Source organism: Monopterus albus, unplaced genomic scaffold, assembly GCF_001952655.1.
Source record: "Monopterus albus unplaced genomic scaffold, M_albus_1.0 scaffold209.1, whole genome shotgun sequence".
NCBI lineage: Eukaryota > Metazoa > Chordata > Actinopteri > Synbranchiformes > Synbranchidae > Monopterus > Monopterus albus.
The window spans coordinates 707,652-723,997 of record NW_018128089.1 but is presented as its reverse complement, the minus strand read 5'-3'; the positions used below and the strand labels follow the sequence as shown (position 1 = coordinate 723,997).

Here is a 16,346-nt window from a genome sequence, read left to right as displayed (position 1 = left end):
TATTGCACTTACATTCTACTTGAGTTAGTCTAGGTTGGCATGTCAGTAGTTTAAAAACACTATTTTTATTTACATTTTTAAAATCAGCAATATAAAAACAGGAGCAGTGCAAACTGGCAGTATAAAAAAGAAACTACTTACCATGTGATGATGCTACAATTTTCTTTCTCTCCTCCACCGAGGCCAATCTCCTCCATAAAGATGGGTATCTTTTATACAGAGAGCCTCTGAACATACGCAAATAGTTTCCAACCTGGAGAACAGAAAGTGGATCTTTAAGTAATCCTAAATTATTTTGTGGCCACTAGATGCAAACCTATTAGAACGAGCATCACTGGTGTGGTGTATTAGCAAAACCCTGAAAAGGTTTTGCAGAGATCTGCTGTGTTCAGCAAACAAATCACAGAAAAGGAGCCATGACTGTTCTGGCTTTCCATCAGTGCCATTTAAAACAGCAGAGGCCAGGAGACATTTGTTTACATTTATTCGAAACCAACATTAGTGGTTTAGCTGAATTCATTTATTTTGTTCAAACTTAGAAGCCGTTGTGAATGTAACGTTCAAAATATATGCAAAAATATACATTGATAAAAATCGAAAGGGTTCCACACTTTCAACTAAGTTACAGCAACGTTACTTTTACACGTTAACACCAAGTTACTTCGTGCAGCCGGTGCAGGTAGTGCACAGCAGCCGACACCGTTACACTAACTGCTCTGTCTTTAAACTGGAACACCACCACGTCAAATGATGTCCGACTTGTCAATTGTTGGCTCGACTCTACAAGGTTATATCCAGTTTTCGTCTGAGACATTTCTTTGTTCATGCAGTCATCATTTGGACCGGTTAGCATGCTAGCATTAACTGGCTAGAAGAAAGGGTAACTTGGGATGACAGTATGCAGCTATGCATTGGAAATCGCTGAATAGTAAATCACATACCTCCGATCCAACCATGTAAAAGTCCCCATCTTGTTCTAACTGAAATTTAACTGGCTTCTGGCCAAAGGTTTTGCTTAGAGCTAATTGCATGTTTTTCCACAGCGCTAACAAGCTAACCAACTCATAAGCAGCCTTCTCTTCAGATGTGTTCGGGGGCTACGACAGAGACCGGGAATCAGTGCACTTTTTGAACCCAACGTTCATTTCAGCTTTCAAAGCTTAAATAACCAACGAGGACCATGTCCGCCCAACAAGTGCAGAACGACATGACAAGTAATCAAAACTAACTGAAAACTACATGACCCACTGTACACGCCTCGCTTTTCAAAACATATTAAATTAACACATCCAAAACGTGCTTTTCTCACGTTTTGTGAGAAGTTTCTTCCGAAAACCCCGAACGCTGCATTGGCCTTACTCTTCGTTCCTTTCAAGGTAGAGGAACAATTTCCAAAGTGCATTACTGCCCTCAACTGTTTACAGTGAGATCAGATTTATCTGTCAAGTTCCTCTGGTTTTTCCATGTCATTAAAGATTACTCACTCTCTTGTAAAACCATTGTGCTGTGTTACAGTAAAAGACATAACGTTTAATTGGGCCTAAACAAAAGAGGTGAAGCATACAAAATGGATGGATGAATGTAAAAGTGATAGTGAAGTAAATTTAAGATGTTCTTTATGACTTGCTCTGTGTGGCATCCCTCTGGCTACTGTACAAGTCTCTCAATGGTTTGGGCCCAAAATATTGCAGGGAAATGTTTGCTGAGCACAATTACATATCAGAATATCTTAAGATAAATAAACAGCCAGTGTTTAGAAAAGTCATTTCATTTTATTTGAACCTAAGTTAGAGTACAAATCTATAAACATCTATACAGATAATGTGCAAAGAAAATCAATTTAATTCTTGGACTAATTTTACACAAGTTCAATTGGAAAGTGCGTTAAAATTATTAAATCCATAATAGCAAAAAACGGGGATTATTGGCAAAGCAATACACAAGGTTAATTTCAGCACTACATTACATTTATATTACCCCATCATTTGCCCATATATAAGTTAGAGCGATATAGCTTTGGCAAGTACCCAAAACTACAGAAAATGCTTGTTTTCATTTTATTTTGCGTAGAATATAGGGACCACACAGAATCCCCATTAGCAAAATCTGAAATTCTCACTGTTTATCAGATTAAACTTCAGGTCATTCAGTTTCTTTTTCATTACTTCAATAACACTCTCTTTTGTCTTTAATGATTCGGTATACACTCACTGGCCACTTTATGAGGTACTCCTGTACAATAATATGCAGTTCAGAGTAGCCACTATATTTTTGTCCTACTCAGTTACATATGTCAGAGGGTCACCTGAATATAATCTAGTCCAGTACAACCACCTTTAACCATGACCTCAATAATAAACATGTAATAGAATGTATACATTTATGACAATGTCATCAAAAACAGACACATTTTGAGCTTCATAAACATAAATGTTAGGGTGGAGGTGTTGCATACAATTATCTAGGTGTACGTAATAAACTGGCCAGTGAGTGTATTTGCACTGTTCACATCTATGAAAACAAGAACAGTCATCACCTTTGACTCACATTTTCAAGAACTTCAAATGCCCACTTAAGATTTTCCAATAAGGGTCCATAAATTCAATTTTTAAAACCTATCCCCAAATGGCTAAAAAAATATGAAACATAACAAGATAATTTTGAACTTTTAGTACCTTTCTCCTTCTGTTATGGTTTGCACAGATGAATACATGCATTTTGGTTCTAGATATTCTGCTTCTGAAATGTTGTGATGGTTAAATTTGCTCTTCTAGGGAAGTCACACAATAAGCATTTTGCACTTTGACATCTCTGTGGTTGCAATATTACCTTGTGGATTAATTAACTTTATTGATGTTTTGTATCTTCTTTTGCTGTTGTACAAAAATTGGAGGTGAAGGAAAGGCTGGACTGTGAAGTTCAGGAAACTACAAATTGCAATAATGTATGATAAAATCATTTGCTAAAGAGAATTAAGTATAAAACCTAGATCGTATTTGTCTGAATAGATTAACACAGTTTGTTGAGACGTCTTTGGTTTCATGCAATACCACTAAATTCAAGAGATGAAAACAGAGCATCATTTGCCACACATATTTATTCTTTAAAAAAGTGAATAAAAAAATGCACTCACCATCTGAACAAACTGATTTTGATAATATTTTACCGTTGTCGTTTTTTGGATCTTTCATATGACAGTTGTTGTACAGTAATATTTCTTTCTGAGATGAAGACAAACATCACCTGAGCCCAAAGGTTCACTGTCTAAAGTTCCTTCTGAAGCTTTTGCTCAGTCAAATAGTCTTAGAGGAAGAATCTGGCATCAAGAAGAGTTTCTGAGGATGATTTAAGCCCATACACAAAGACAACAACCAGTTATCTCCAAAGCAGTTCTGGTTGTTTGTCATTCTTCAGCCAAATCTAAACATGTCAAAAACAAAGACCATGTTCGTTCCCTTCATTTCTCTGAGGGAATGTCCTCGAAAGTGACCAGACAATAAGGGATGCTATGGGGGCACAGTTAACCTCCAAGGCGCTGGCCCTCGCCCCAGGCAAACCCTCCTGGGCGCTCCTCAGGTAGGGGGTTGTAGTTGGCATCTTCCTCTGGAGTGTCAAACAGCATCTTTCTGTGGCAGAAGAGGAGGAGGAGTGATCATACACAAGAAGTGGCAGCTCTCGGTCAAGCTGTTCATAGCTGATGTATATGTACATTATATACATGCATAGTATATCACTACTAGAGTCACTATAAAAATAAAATGTGAACTTTGACTTTAGTTACAACTTTGAATTCTTTCATTCATTCCTGCACTGTCAAATTTAGGGTGTGAAGACAAACATCACCTGAGCCCACAAGTTCATCTCTTGAAATGTAGTGGTACTGTATGAAACCATGAAACTCACATGATAGATGGAGTCTTGAGCCACCTTCCACCACCTGGCTGGTTGGGGAAAACATCCTCCAGAAAGAAGTACACATGGCCAACCGCAATACCTTAAGAAAAAACATTTTAACACAAGCACCATTCATAAGGTACACTGTCAAACACACTAGTATAATCACTGCAGTGATGAATAAAACCTGCAGATGATGGTGATAGGTACCTAAAAGGTCAACGATGATGGAGTTTCCCAGCAGAAGCGAGAATCCCATCAGCACCCATGGCAGGAAGGGTGCCTGAAAATTCAGCAGGCCAAAGAAATTCATACGAACGTTTGGGTTTCGTCGACTCCACACATACACAAGCATGATAGTGAAAGCTTGCCCCAGGAACACCAGACTCACAAAAGTGCCAAATATCTGAGAACTCGTTAAAGAACACGGCAAAGAAATGTACCGAACCAACACTTCTCACCAGGGGCAAACTGGCTATTGTGAGGACTGAAACATGCTGGTGCCAAACCTAGAGACCGATATTTTCCACCAGCTATGTGTTATGCTTTAATCCAAATCCAAATAAAACACTATTAGTAGCAGGGCAGACATAAAAAAATGGGTGATGGTTTTCCTGTTCTACTGTCATATTCTGATTCTTAGTAGTACATCACTGCTGCACATGCACTGTAAACAGTATGTCACCGAAGTGACTGCCCAGTTATAATGGCTCATTTTCTGGAAAGAGATGTTGCTGTTAATTTTATTTTTAATGCTCTACTACAAACTGAAGGCACGTCCCCTCCGTTGTGTTGATAAAATTGCCAAAAAATAATACAACCTGACTCCAACTATCAAAATGGCCAGAAACCACCAAGGAGAAGCATAAACATTTTCCTTTTATTTATTTATTTTGTGGTAATTTAGGAGAGTACTAAGTACTATACCACCTTGGTAGTCTGTAAAGGAAAAGCAATCAAAAGGTACAGCATGTATGATTTTACATGGCAACACATGACTTGTGGAAGTCTGATGCCAAAGCTGTGTGGGGGGGGAAGACCTCCTGTGCAAGTGAAAATGCTTGTTAATGACACATTCAGATGAAGGATACAGTCATCAGAAGCCCACCGAAGAGGAACATGAAGACAAAGTCAGCTGTGCGTCCCCTGAAAGAGCCCTCCTCTAACATACGACAGTATCTGTACCTGAAAGCAAAGCATTAAGGAAATCTACACACAAATGTTGTAAGATATGCAAGTTTTCCACCTCCTAAGCAGTGCCACCTCATACCCATTTGTGACATTGATTTGTGTATTTAGACACCAGTTCAGTGTAAAGTTTCATCATCCCATTTCTGAAACCACATTAGGCTTCAGCTGTCAAGCAGAAAGTATGCAAAGTCACTTCACATTCTAAATAAAGTCAGGCTTAGAAGTGAAAAGGATACAGAAAAATCATATTGAACAGGAAATTGAAGCCAACCGGACCAAAAAACAGGAAGTTGGTTATTAGCCGCCATACCTGCAAAAAGCACAGGGGGAGAGAGAAATTGGTTGTACATAATATACACAGATAAAACTGAATAAATCCTTGATGTTTAACAAGTTGAATTTTAGGCTTTGTTTATTATCTGCTCAATGCCCTGCAGTTACTTGGCATACTGAAACAGGCCAGGCCACATGACATGACTGGAACCTCAAAAGACAAAGAGCTGGTTATAGTTGAGTCTTATCATGATACAACTACATAAAGCTAGGCAAACCACACCATGATGTCTCTTATTATTTTGACAAGAACTGACTGATTCACATAATTTGAATGTAGCATCATATAAAACTGATTTTACTTGACACAAAGTCTTGGTTAACTAAGCCAGGCAGCTGAGATTACTACTGCTGTGAGGTCTATGAATCAGCAGTATGCCCCGACTCCACCTCCTGTGGAAAACAATGAAAATGGACAGCGGATCAGAATACTCACTTGGTAGTTCCTTAGAATCAAATCTGGATTAAAGTATAGCTGAAACGGTGTGATGATCTCTAGTTGCTGTGAGAGAAGACAACACAAAGATAATGTTAAAGATGGTAACAGTAACGATAAAGATGTTTTGATAACATTTACAAAATGACTGAGGCACATTTATGGTGTGAAACAATGCTTCTGATTTACACCAGACCCCACAACAAACACAATATGGGGTTTAGATGACCAAATAGATGATCCATATGCAACCCAGGTTGAATATTCTTGTCAAGCTACTCTGGGTATAAAGTAAGGGAATACCGTGTAGTAAAAATATCTGTATGTGGATTCATATAGGAAGTGGGCAGGGTATGTACAGGTAGCTCTCAGAAATTGTCTAGTCAGTTTTATTTTCTATATTAAATAGTTTTTTGTATATACTCCTGGTACATGCTGCACATCTGTAAGTGTAGCTGACAACAACAACATTACATATTAACTCAGTTTTTTATTATTAATAATAATAATAATAAATAACTTTATTTGGCCAAGTACGTTACACACACAAGGAGTTTGTCTACGGTACAGAACCGAGGCAGCCATCTGTGGCACTAACTCACACACATGCACAGATGGCGGTGTTTGGGGTTCAGTGTCTTGCCCAAGGACACTTTGACACGTGGACTGGAGGCACCGCGAATCGAGCCTCCAACCTTACGGCTGGGAGACGGCCGCTCTACACAGTGTGCACAGTTCCTACAAGTGCACCTCAAAGTGCACTAACATCTGCATTATCATGCTGCCCCCAAAAGGAACATAAAATATATAAGCAAATAAATAAAATTACTATGAAACCACTGAGGCTACACATACAGTAAGTGAGCCTAATAATAAAATGTTCCAATTTGTTTACTGTGTCTGATGCTGTAACTTTCTCTGGAAAACTGTTCCAAAGGCCTCTGACACAAAGTAGCATCACTGTACAGTATGTCTTATTTCTGGTCTGGACAAGAACCAGGAGGCCAAAGTTTGAGTATCTGTGCTACAGGGGGTGTATCTAACCAGCAAATCAGAAATGTATTCTGGTGCTAATCCGTTAAGTGATTTCAAAATTAGAGAGGAAAATTTTTGAATTAATTCTAAAATGAACAGGAAAAAGGCCTTTAAAACAGGGGTGATGTGTTCCTGCATTTAGTTTTAGTGTGAAGATGTACAGATGCATTTTGTACCATCTGTAGTTAACTAAACAGTTTCTTTGGGAGTCCTTAGAGTAGAGCACTGCAGTAATCGAGCCTCCTACAAAGAAAGGCATGAATACTATAACTCTGTGCCTTCCTCAGAAAAAGAATGGTTGGACATGGGCAATATTTTTAAGAAGGTAAAATTCATTTCTAGTTATATTTCTAGTCTGAGATTTAAAGAACAGATCACAATCAAAATTTACACTGAGATGCTTTACTTTTGTCTTTAAGTTTCAAAAACCATGTAACAGTCCTGGTGAAAATAAATACTGAGAACAGAAAAGGAGGTTAATGGAAGTTTAATGAAGTCAGAATTACACTAGATGATGCTGCATGGCTTTCATTCAAGACTGAAGGTTCTGCATGGAATGAAAGATTAATGTTAAGTTGCTCTGAAGTGTTTATGAGAGAAAGCTCATTTCTGCAGAGGGAGGAGCTCCCATTGAATATTAAAGTTAGCAGGACAGTCTCTCTGACAGTTTCAAGGACAAGTGACGTTAACAAAACTTGAAAAGCCCGTCTTGGCCCATTACAATGCACTTTAGAGACGGTCCCTAACTTCAGCTCTTCAGTTTCATCTTTTATCAAGTAGCACAAAGTGTCAGGCTTCAGTACGGGGCCACGAGGAAAATAACTCCTTTCAAGATTAAAAATAATAAAAGAGCATTGTCTCTCTTTGCTACATGCTGCACTCCCCTTGTCATTTTACATTAACATATGTCCACAAGTAATCAAATGACTGAACTTTGTAAAAACAAACTAACACAAAACAGTGACAAGGCTGCCTGCAGATGTGCTCAGGTATTTTATTAACGGGACTCATCAGCACAGACATCAGCTGATGCCAGTTATCTAAAAATGCCAAATATCGGTCCAATTAACTGGCCAACCAACCAACCATCAACCGCTCTGACTTCCTTTGTCAATTGCCTTTTTCCAAACAATGCTGCAGAGGGTGTAACAACACATTATTTTCCAACACTAACTTTGCTGTTTTAAGAAATCAACAAAAGTTGGAACACCTCTAAGAATTGTTTGCATCAGTTTTTAAAGCTTAATTTCCTTCTACTGCTGCAGAAAACATGGAAGGTCACCTTCTGAGCCCTGAAAACAGTCTGTTTCATATTATATTTACATAGCTACATTTTTTTATTTTTTGTGACAGGTGTAGAGGTTTTTTTTCGTGTGTGGCATAAATGAAACTGCGATGCAAAAATGAACCTCTGAACATAATGGAGACTAATTCTCATGTGGTTTAGGCAGCTGTTCTTCAAGCTACTTGCTAGGGCCACGTTTAATGTTATAGTTTTGCATCAGAAATGGAGGGTGGCCCAACTAATACATTATTCTGAGCAAACTGTGAAAAAAGTTTAGAACAAAACCCTTTACACTGATACCTCTCATGCCTTTTGTGCTATTAAGATTTCAACTAACTTATAATAATTTAGCATTTTACTACAGACAAAACAAACTGATAAAAAAAACTCCTTGAATTAATTCTCTATCCTAACCCTAACACAACTAACACCCCTTCTTAATTATATAGACTATTTATTTACTTTAGAACACACTTCCTACATGCACAATACCAATAATATGACTGAAACACCACCAACATTCTCTGCGTCTTCACAACAGTTCCAGTGTGAGCCTACAGAAACGGAACCCAGTGCAACAACCCTAACAGGCACCGCGCACAGGCGGCGAGCTGACGAGGGTCAAAAACATGAACTACTGCAGTGCCCACCCTTTTCGGTAGCCCCGCAGTGAATTCGCACCGGCCCCGGTGTTTGCTACGAGAACCATGTGACGCGCGTCACATGACGCGCCACGACACGACGCCGACTGTGTGCGGTGCCGTTAACAGTCTACTTCTGACCCCGAATGACTCCAAAAGGTTCAAGCCCTATAATTACCAATGAAGCACATTTCTATAAAATATTAAGTCATTCCTTTGCTTGGTCTTTCTGATGTTCTACGGCCAAAATACAGGACAGTTGTATAAGGGCCATGTCCAGAACTTTTCCTTGTATTACTTTGCCTACATATTGCTGATAATATTAGCATAACAAAACAGGTGTACTTATATAGGCTACATATAGATAATGATTATAGCGTTATACAAGACAGGCTCAGACAGAAACCGGTTTAATTTGGGGATCCACTACAGAACAGTTTAACAGCTGTTACTTCGCAGCATTCAAAACAACAAGCACAACAGCTGTCAACTGCGAGCCTTGCGAGAACTGCCATGCTACGGAAACGCAAATTATCGTGCGCGTACAAGTTAAGGGTCACTGGTTTAATTATGCCACGGCTCTGACCACAAGTAATTTCGCTTTAAGCCATCTATGAGTTGAATAGAATAGTTACGTTGACATCCAGGATAACATGGTTCAGACACGTAGTAAACCTTCTCAATGGGTGCTAGCTAAACCATCGAGCTAGCAACAAAGTAACGGCGCTATACGAAAACTATGTTAAACGGCACCAAGCTGTGCCCTGACCAGCACGGGAGCATATGAATTAGTCTTACCACTGCAGCAGTCGTGAGAACACACGCGGTTGTATATGCCCTGGTTACAACAGGGATCTGTAAGTACTCCTGTTGAAGTGTCTGGTAAGCCATTTTGGACAAACTGAAAGCTTCCGGCACTTTCTTGACACGTCATTCCACAAAACGAAAGGTGTTGCGTTCAATCACGTGGGACAAAATTACAAAGCATGTAGAAGAAACATCAACCAGTCCTTTCTAGATTCACATACATGTTTTTAACCATGTGACACACGATGTCTGAGGCACTGACATTATTCAAGCCGCCCACGGTGGAGATGATGGCATGATGTGGTTTTGCAGCTCCTGCATTTCAGGGAGACATAGCCCACCTGAGAAAGATGTCAGCCATTCTGAAAAGTGGAATAAAAAAAATTATATGCAAAACCTTTGTATTTTTAAATTACCATACAATATAATTCTGACTTTATTCTCAGAATTCTGACTTTATTCTGAGAATTTTGACTTTATTCTGAGAATTCTGACTTTAATCTCAGAATTCTGACTTTAATCTCTGAATTTTGACTTTATTCTGAGAATTCTGACTTTAAACTCAGAATTCTGACTTTAATCTCAGAATTCTGACTTTATTCTCATAATTCTGAGTTTAAAGTCAGAATTCTCAGAATAAAGTCAAAATTCAGAGATTAAAGTCAGAATTCTCAGAATAAAGTCAAAATTCTGAGTTTAAAGTCAGAATTCTGAGAATAAAGCCAGAATTTTACACAAAATTATGCAGTGGCCCTAATTTAAAAAAAATTATGCAGTGGCCCTAATACTCTTTCGTACTACTCTATACTGTTGCTACAACAGTACATAAGTCTGCAAATGAAAACACTTCTGTATTTGACTTTGAATGTTTTACATGACCAATGAGATGTCATGTAAATATAATTTTTTTGTTTAGGTTGAATAGAGTTGATCTTTAGGAAAATACCCAGTAGCCTATCACTTTCTAACTAACTACCCTTCATAAAAGGTGTGTAAGTCTTTATTAGTGATGATTAATACATCATTTACCAATGAGTTTAAAAAAATCACCAGCAATCGCCGCACAGTGAATGCTGGTTGGTTTTCTGTATAACTTGCTTCACATTCTCATGAGATTGAGGCAGCTGTAAATTTTGTAGCAATGTTGCTGTCCACCAACTGTGGGATCTTAGGTAGTGATCTAGCGGCTTCTCATTTCTCTTATGTGGCATTCAGTCATTCCTCGCTCCTCTATAGAAATGTGAGGAAAAACTGCAGGAGAAGATGCATGGAAAGAGGAACTGAGGAAACATTATTAATGGCATCTGGCATCCTGTCCTTCAGTCCTTAAGACAAACTTAGAAATCATGCATGAACACTCAAGGACTGAAGCAATAAAAAAAAACCCAGACAACTAAATGATTGCTGATCCAGCCTGCCAGATAAAAATTTCCTATATGCTTGTTTACCAGCTATCTCTGCCATACCTGCTGCTGATTACCTGGATCAGGTGTGTTCAGTCAATCAGAAGCTGGAAGACACCATCTTAGAAGAAGATGGAGTGAGGAAAGACAAAGTGAATTGGTATCTTCCACCTTCTGATTGACTGACTTAGAATACCTCCCAGGTCTCTGTAAGCACCGTCACCAACTACTGATAAAGGGTTGTGTTGGTTCATGAAACAACTTCTGTGAAGGATGGTCTTGTGTATCCTTGCTCATGACTCCTCCAGCGGTCTCCTCTCTTCTTGATCCTCAGAGGAGACTTGGAACATCCTCAATCCTCGGTCGACCTGAACAACTTCAGGGTCAACTGAGAATCAAGAAAGTAGCAACAGTCATATAAGAGACTTATAATGTACCCATGGACTGAATCAGTACTTAATGCCCTGTGGCTTATGTCTGAACAAACAAGCAGTCATGATGAAATAGTGTTTAATAATAATAAGCAGAGTGTTAAAACATCATGAAAACAACTGCATAATTAAGAGCTGAAGTTTAAAAATGTGTTTGGTTATTTTAGATATTTGAGGTCATATTATAAAATTGTTTGCTTTTATTTGAACATTAGTTGTTTATATCTTATTAATTTATTTAACTTTGAACACTTTGGATTTCCGTAGTCAGCCGCTCTCAGATGTGATCTATAGGAGGCATGGTGCATTTCAAAAGAGCCCAATATTCTGAAACATTTGAATCATTCCATGTTGGCGCCATCTGCTGGTCAATGGAAAAGGCTTATTCCCTTAAAGGGATAGGCTACCATAGAGCTTTGATATATGGTGAGAAAAAGGTTATGTAGGCTATGTGTATGTAATGTAGCCTAGTACTACTGGCCAGTACTTATGTGACTGAGTCTAAATGGAGGACAGGAGCATCCAACCAGTCATGGGAAATGATAGGCCAGAAAAAAGAGAACAGTGAGGCTAAGACAGAGACAATTAAGAAAGAGAAAGAGAAAGAGAAAGAGAGAGAGAGAGAGAGAGAGAGAGAGAGCCCTGTAGCCTGTCACTTCTAGAGGTTACATAACATGTAACATTGTTCCTGTCAGTGACAACCAGTTTTAGCAAAGGACAGGCTGATGTCATTCCTGGACTGTGTACTATTTTTGAACATGCACAACTGTGGAAACTTCCAGCTCTAATATCATAGAAGAATGCATTTTGGGTGATTTGATGAAAATATCACAATAACACAGTTTGTATATGCACAATGGTTTGAAGATAAAGGCAACACAATCTATGTAGTTTTAATGTAATTTAGTCCACTTCTAACAATTTAAGATTAAAAATGACAAGCACTGCATGTTTGGTTCTATGAAATAAAGCACAAACATTTAAAGAAGTGTATAATTAGGCTACTGACCCTAAGGATGGCAAGGGGTGTGTGTGTGTGTGTGTGTGTGTGTGTGTGTGTGTGTGTGTGTGTGTGTGTGTGTGCACCAAAGCAGACTGAATAAGAGTCACAGATATCTTTATCTTCACGTTTTCATTTTACTTGTAATTACCTTTTCATGGATCATATCATTTTGATTTTTTAAATCAAAATTGTTCCAGTAATATTACATTATGACAGCTTACAAAGCACATCCTTTTGACACAGGAGGAACAAATTTGCTTTAGGCATCTGGAAAATGTGTGTGTTTAGATTCTACTCATCTAGGTTGAATGACAGATTAATCTGGTTTGTAAAATTTAAATCGTTTCAGGTTTTTTTTTTTAAATACACTTGTCTGTCATATGCTTAATGACAGTTACATCCCGGTCAATACATTTTAGTAGCGTACCACTGAGAAAGTGTTAAAGTACAAGGCTACTCTTGGAGGCATCATAGACGCACCTGCGTCTAAAGGCCGCTGGCTTAGAGCCGCTCTCTGATTGGCCGATTGTTATTAGAGGCGGGGGTTGTCTTCGGAGACGACCGGATGATTAGGCAAAACACCTGGCTGTCAAAATGGGTTTGCTTACCTGTCACTTCCTGTGGTCGGTATTTATTCATTTCCATTTCGTTTTCAGATTAGAGATATTATGGCACGCCACTGCCGTGTTTATATGATTTCGTCTAATGTATCCCGCACGGTTTGTGGATCCTGCGGACCAAACATTACGACCGTGGCTCCATGTTCGCCTCAAGCGAGGATTAACACCCCTGGACGCTGACTGGCAAAACACAGCTTGGGTTTAATCAGTCACCGCTGCTGTACTCGTTTTAATGTAGACTCATACTGTCGTGTTTACTAATACAGCAGGATCAACAGCAGCAGCAGCAGCAGCAGCAGGAGGAGCGAAGGACTCTGGCCAGTGGAAAGGTAGGCACCCACAGAATCTTTAACTGTGCATGTGGAGACGAGGCTGTGCAGCGCTGGCACGCACGCAGCAGCAGGCCTGGCTGTGGGGACCTGCATGTGCAATAAACGCCGTGTCATAGCTGCTGTCGTGACAAGCCAGAATATGCAGACAGCTACACCGTGATTCATGGAGGTGGCTGCTGTGTTTACGTTTGTCGTCTGTCGTTCCGGCGGAGTCTTTCTGCAACGCTTTACGCGAATCTCAAGTGTTTAAAACATGTTTGGAATTGCGCAAGGCCGGCTCCAGCATTTCTTGGACCTCACCCAGAAGAACAACCCATCACCTTCCACCCCCTGCTGTTTTATATATATATATGGAAAAAGATAATGGGCAACTGCAAAATATTAATATAGTGTCTTGTATAAGTCATCCATAATTAAATTTGTGATATTTAGAATGTAGATTACTTAAGAGGAAAGACAAATCCTTTGTGGACTGCTGTATTGTTATAGTGATGGAATAATACTCAAAAATAAGAAATTTTGATGTTGCTCTGACACCAGGCTGAAGGACAGGCAAGATGGTCTAACAATTCTTCTCATTATGATTACTTTGCTGTTTTGTTTTAGAACGTTTAGTATGTAATATGAGAAATGTAAAAAAAAAAATCACAGTTTTTAAGTCCCCAAGGTTTTGTCTTTAACTAGCTTCTTTATGTTGTCTGTCCAAGAGTCAGAGTTTACAGTGATGTACAAGAGAGAGAGCAGCAGCAAATCCTCACAGAGGAAGGGAGTTTTGCAGTAGAGAAAGTGAAATTGTTGTCATGCTGTGTTGAAATTTGGGCCATTTTAGTGGGGTCATCTTTCATAGATGCACACTACAAACAGCTATATTTTAATAAAAAAAACAAAACAAAACTATCCCATACAGCTACATACAGTAGCAGATACTTCAGCTGTGTCCAAACGTCCACTTTATTTTTCAGTTTGAGCACAGACGGAACAGAAATTGATTCCTCTGCAGTGTTTGTGTCATCTGCCAACAAATGCTAGCCAGTGTTAGATCTAGAATTGAGAGGTGAGATCAGGGTGCAGTCATTTTTCAGTCTTATCTCATAGACGGGATCTCTGGGTCTGCTACAAGTTATCTGCAGTCAGCTAAGGTTATCCATTCTGAATTACCAACACACTTGATAAGTTGATTAAAAATGACAACATGACTGAAATGTATTTTTTGGCTAACAAACAAAATGTCAGACTAAATAAGTTGAAAATAATTCAGTAACATGGAGGCTAAACAGAATGCTCCACATTTGAAATGCCCCGATTAGGATCCCGCCTGGAGGGTCCCAACAACCTTGAAGCTGATAGTACACTGTGGCTGTTGTACTTTTAATGCCACAGTGTGAATGTGTCCGTTATTCTTCATTCCTCTGCTTATCTGAATCCAGAGGTGGCTGTGTCAGCTATTTTGCCTCCATGCTGATGTAGATGCATGACAATACACACAGGCCCTGTCCATAACCTGTCGCCCACATGAGCGTTTCATCACCAGTGACAGTCGCTGTGCTATATCTGCTTATATATCGCTGTTTTAAAAGATTGAAGAGCTAAATGAATAGGCACATTTTCTGTGTACCACTGCAAGCAGGAAGCAGCCATCACCATGGATACCGATGAGTGCATTATTCGTTGTGCTATAAATGCATAGCATCCATCACCCAAAAAATCCTCCTGCTATTATTTAGTCACACAGTGACCACATACTGTGAAATAGGCAGTTTTTACAAATTGGCTGCACCTCTTTGGACCAAAACTGCATACATAAGTTTATTTTCCTTTTAATTCTGACATCATGTTCCATGGTTTTATCTAATCCCTGAAGAAGTAACACAAAGAACAATTTTATGTTTCAACTTGTGGCAATCAACAGGGTCATCATAAAACACAAAGGACATTTATGTAAGATAGCTATGAAGGATATGCCAGTATTTTAGGATGATATCCTTGATGTTAAGTCTTATGAGTGGATCTAGTGAGGTAAATATATTCTAGCTTGGAGAGGGTTGCTGGACTACAGGCTTCTTGGCTTTTTGAATCCATTTAGTTTTCTGCACAATCTGTGTTGTATTCTCTTTCTCTAAGTTTAGATAGCAACTTTCCTTTTGACATATTCTTCTGGATATCACATTCTTTTCAATCTGCACTGCACTGGGTGACAGTTCGCAAGAGTCATAGCTCCAAACGAATGTCCATGTAGCATCACCTTCCTGTTCACGTTTGAAATCGATTTTCCCCACTCAGCAACACACCCTCTGAGAAAACAACTCTGGTAAACAGAGACTCCATAGTCAGAAACGTGAAGCTAGAGACACCAGGCGGCCATAGTCAAATGTTTTCTTGGGGCCAGAGCGGGCGACATTGAATCCTATTTGAAGCTGCTGACTAAGGATAAGCGTAAATACAGTAAGGTTGTTATTCACGTCGGCGCTAATGACTCCCGACTTCGCCAGTCGGAGGTCACTAAAATTAATGTTGAGTCGGTGTGTAACTTCGCTAAAACAATGTCGGACTCCGTAGTTTTCTCTGGACCCCTACCCAATGTGACCAGTGATGACATGTTTAGCCGCATGTCGTCATTCAACCGCTGGCTGTCTAGGTGGTGCCCAGAAAATAACGTGGGCTTCATAGACAACTGGAAAACATTTTGGGGAAAACCTGGTCTGATTAGCAGAGACGGCATCCATCCCACTTTGGGTGGTGCGGCTCTCTTATCTAGAAATCTGGACGAGTTTGTTTTACAACCTAAATTATGACAACCCAGAGTTGAGTCCAGGATGCAGGGTCACAGTCTTACACGCCTCTCTGCTGTCTCCTTGCAGCTGCTACCCACCCAACACTCCCAGTACCCCATAGAGACTGTGTCTGCCCCCCACCCACCTAAATTATATAAATCAAG

General features: G+C 39.4%; 3 protein-coding genes across 4 annotated transcripts in view; 1 reads left to right on the top strand and 2 right to left on the bottom strand.

The window, feature by feature from the left end:
* LOC109970908 (SWI/SNF-related matrix-associated actin-dependent regulator of chromatin subfamily B member 1-like) overlaps window positions 1-1,302 on the bottom strand; it is a 15,172-nt gene extending 13,870 nt beyond the window's left edge. For both annotated transcript variants that reach the window (XM_020618818.1, XM_020618819.1), the window contains exons 1-2: window positions 942-1,302; window positions 142-253 (exon numbers count right to left, since the gene is read on the bottom strand). In XM_020618818.1, coding sequence (XP_020474474.1) covers window positions 142-253; window positions 942-1,031 — 202 coding nt within the window. In that variant the 5' untranslated portion in view covers window positions 1,032-1,302. The remainder of the gene's footprint in view (window positions 1-141; window positions 254-941) is intronic.
* Window positions 1,303-3,079: 1,777 nt separating this feature from the next.
* derl2 (derlin 2) lies at window positions 3,080-9,858 on the bottom strand. The gene is made up of 7 exons (XM_020618839.1): window positions 9,614-9,858; window positions 5,855-5,920; window positions 5,322-5,395; window positions 4,986-5,079; window positions 4,105-4,300; window positions 3,904-3,994; window positions 3,080-3,626 (listed from the first exon to the last, which is right to left on the bottom strand). Exons 1-7 carry the CDS (start codon window positions 9,704-9,706, stop codon window positions 3,521-3,523), a joined length of 720 nt encoding a protein of 239 aa, XP_020474495.1. The 5' UTR covers window positions 9,707-9,858; the 3' UTR covers window positions 3,080-3,520.
* A 3,227-nt stretch (window positions 9,859-13,085) lies between these two features.
* Window positions 13,086-16,346, top strand: part of LOC109970842 (ras-specific guanine nucleotide-releasing factor RalGPS1) — a 76,925-nt gene continuing 73,664 nt past the window's right edge. The window contains exon 1 of the mRNA XM_020618691.1: window positions 13,086-13,408. The gene's annotated coding sequence lies outside the window, so the exon portion shown is untranslated. The remainder of the gene's footprint in view (window positions 13,409-16,346) is intronic.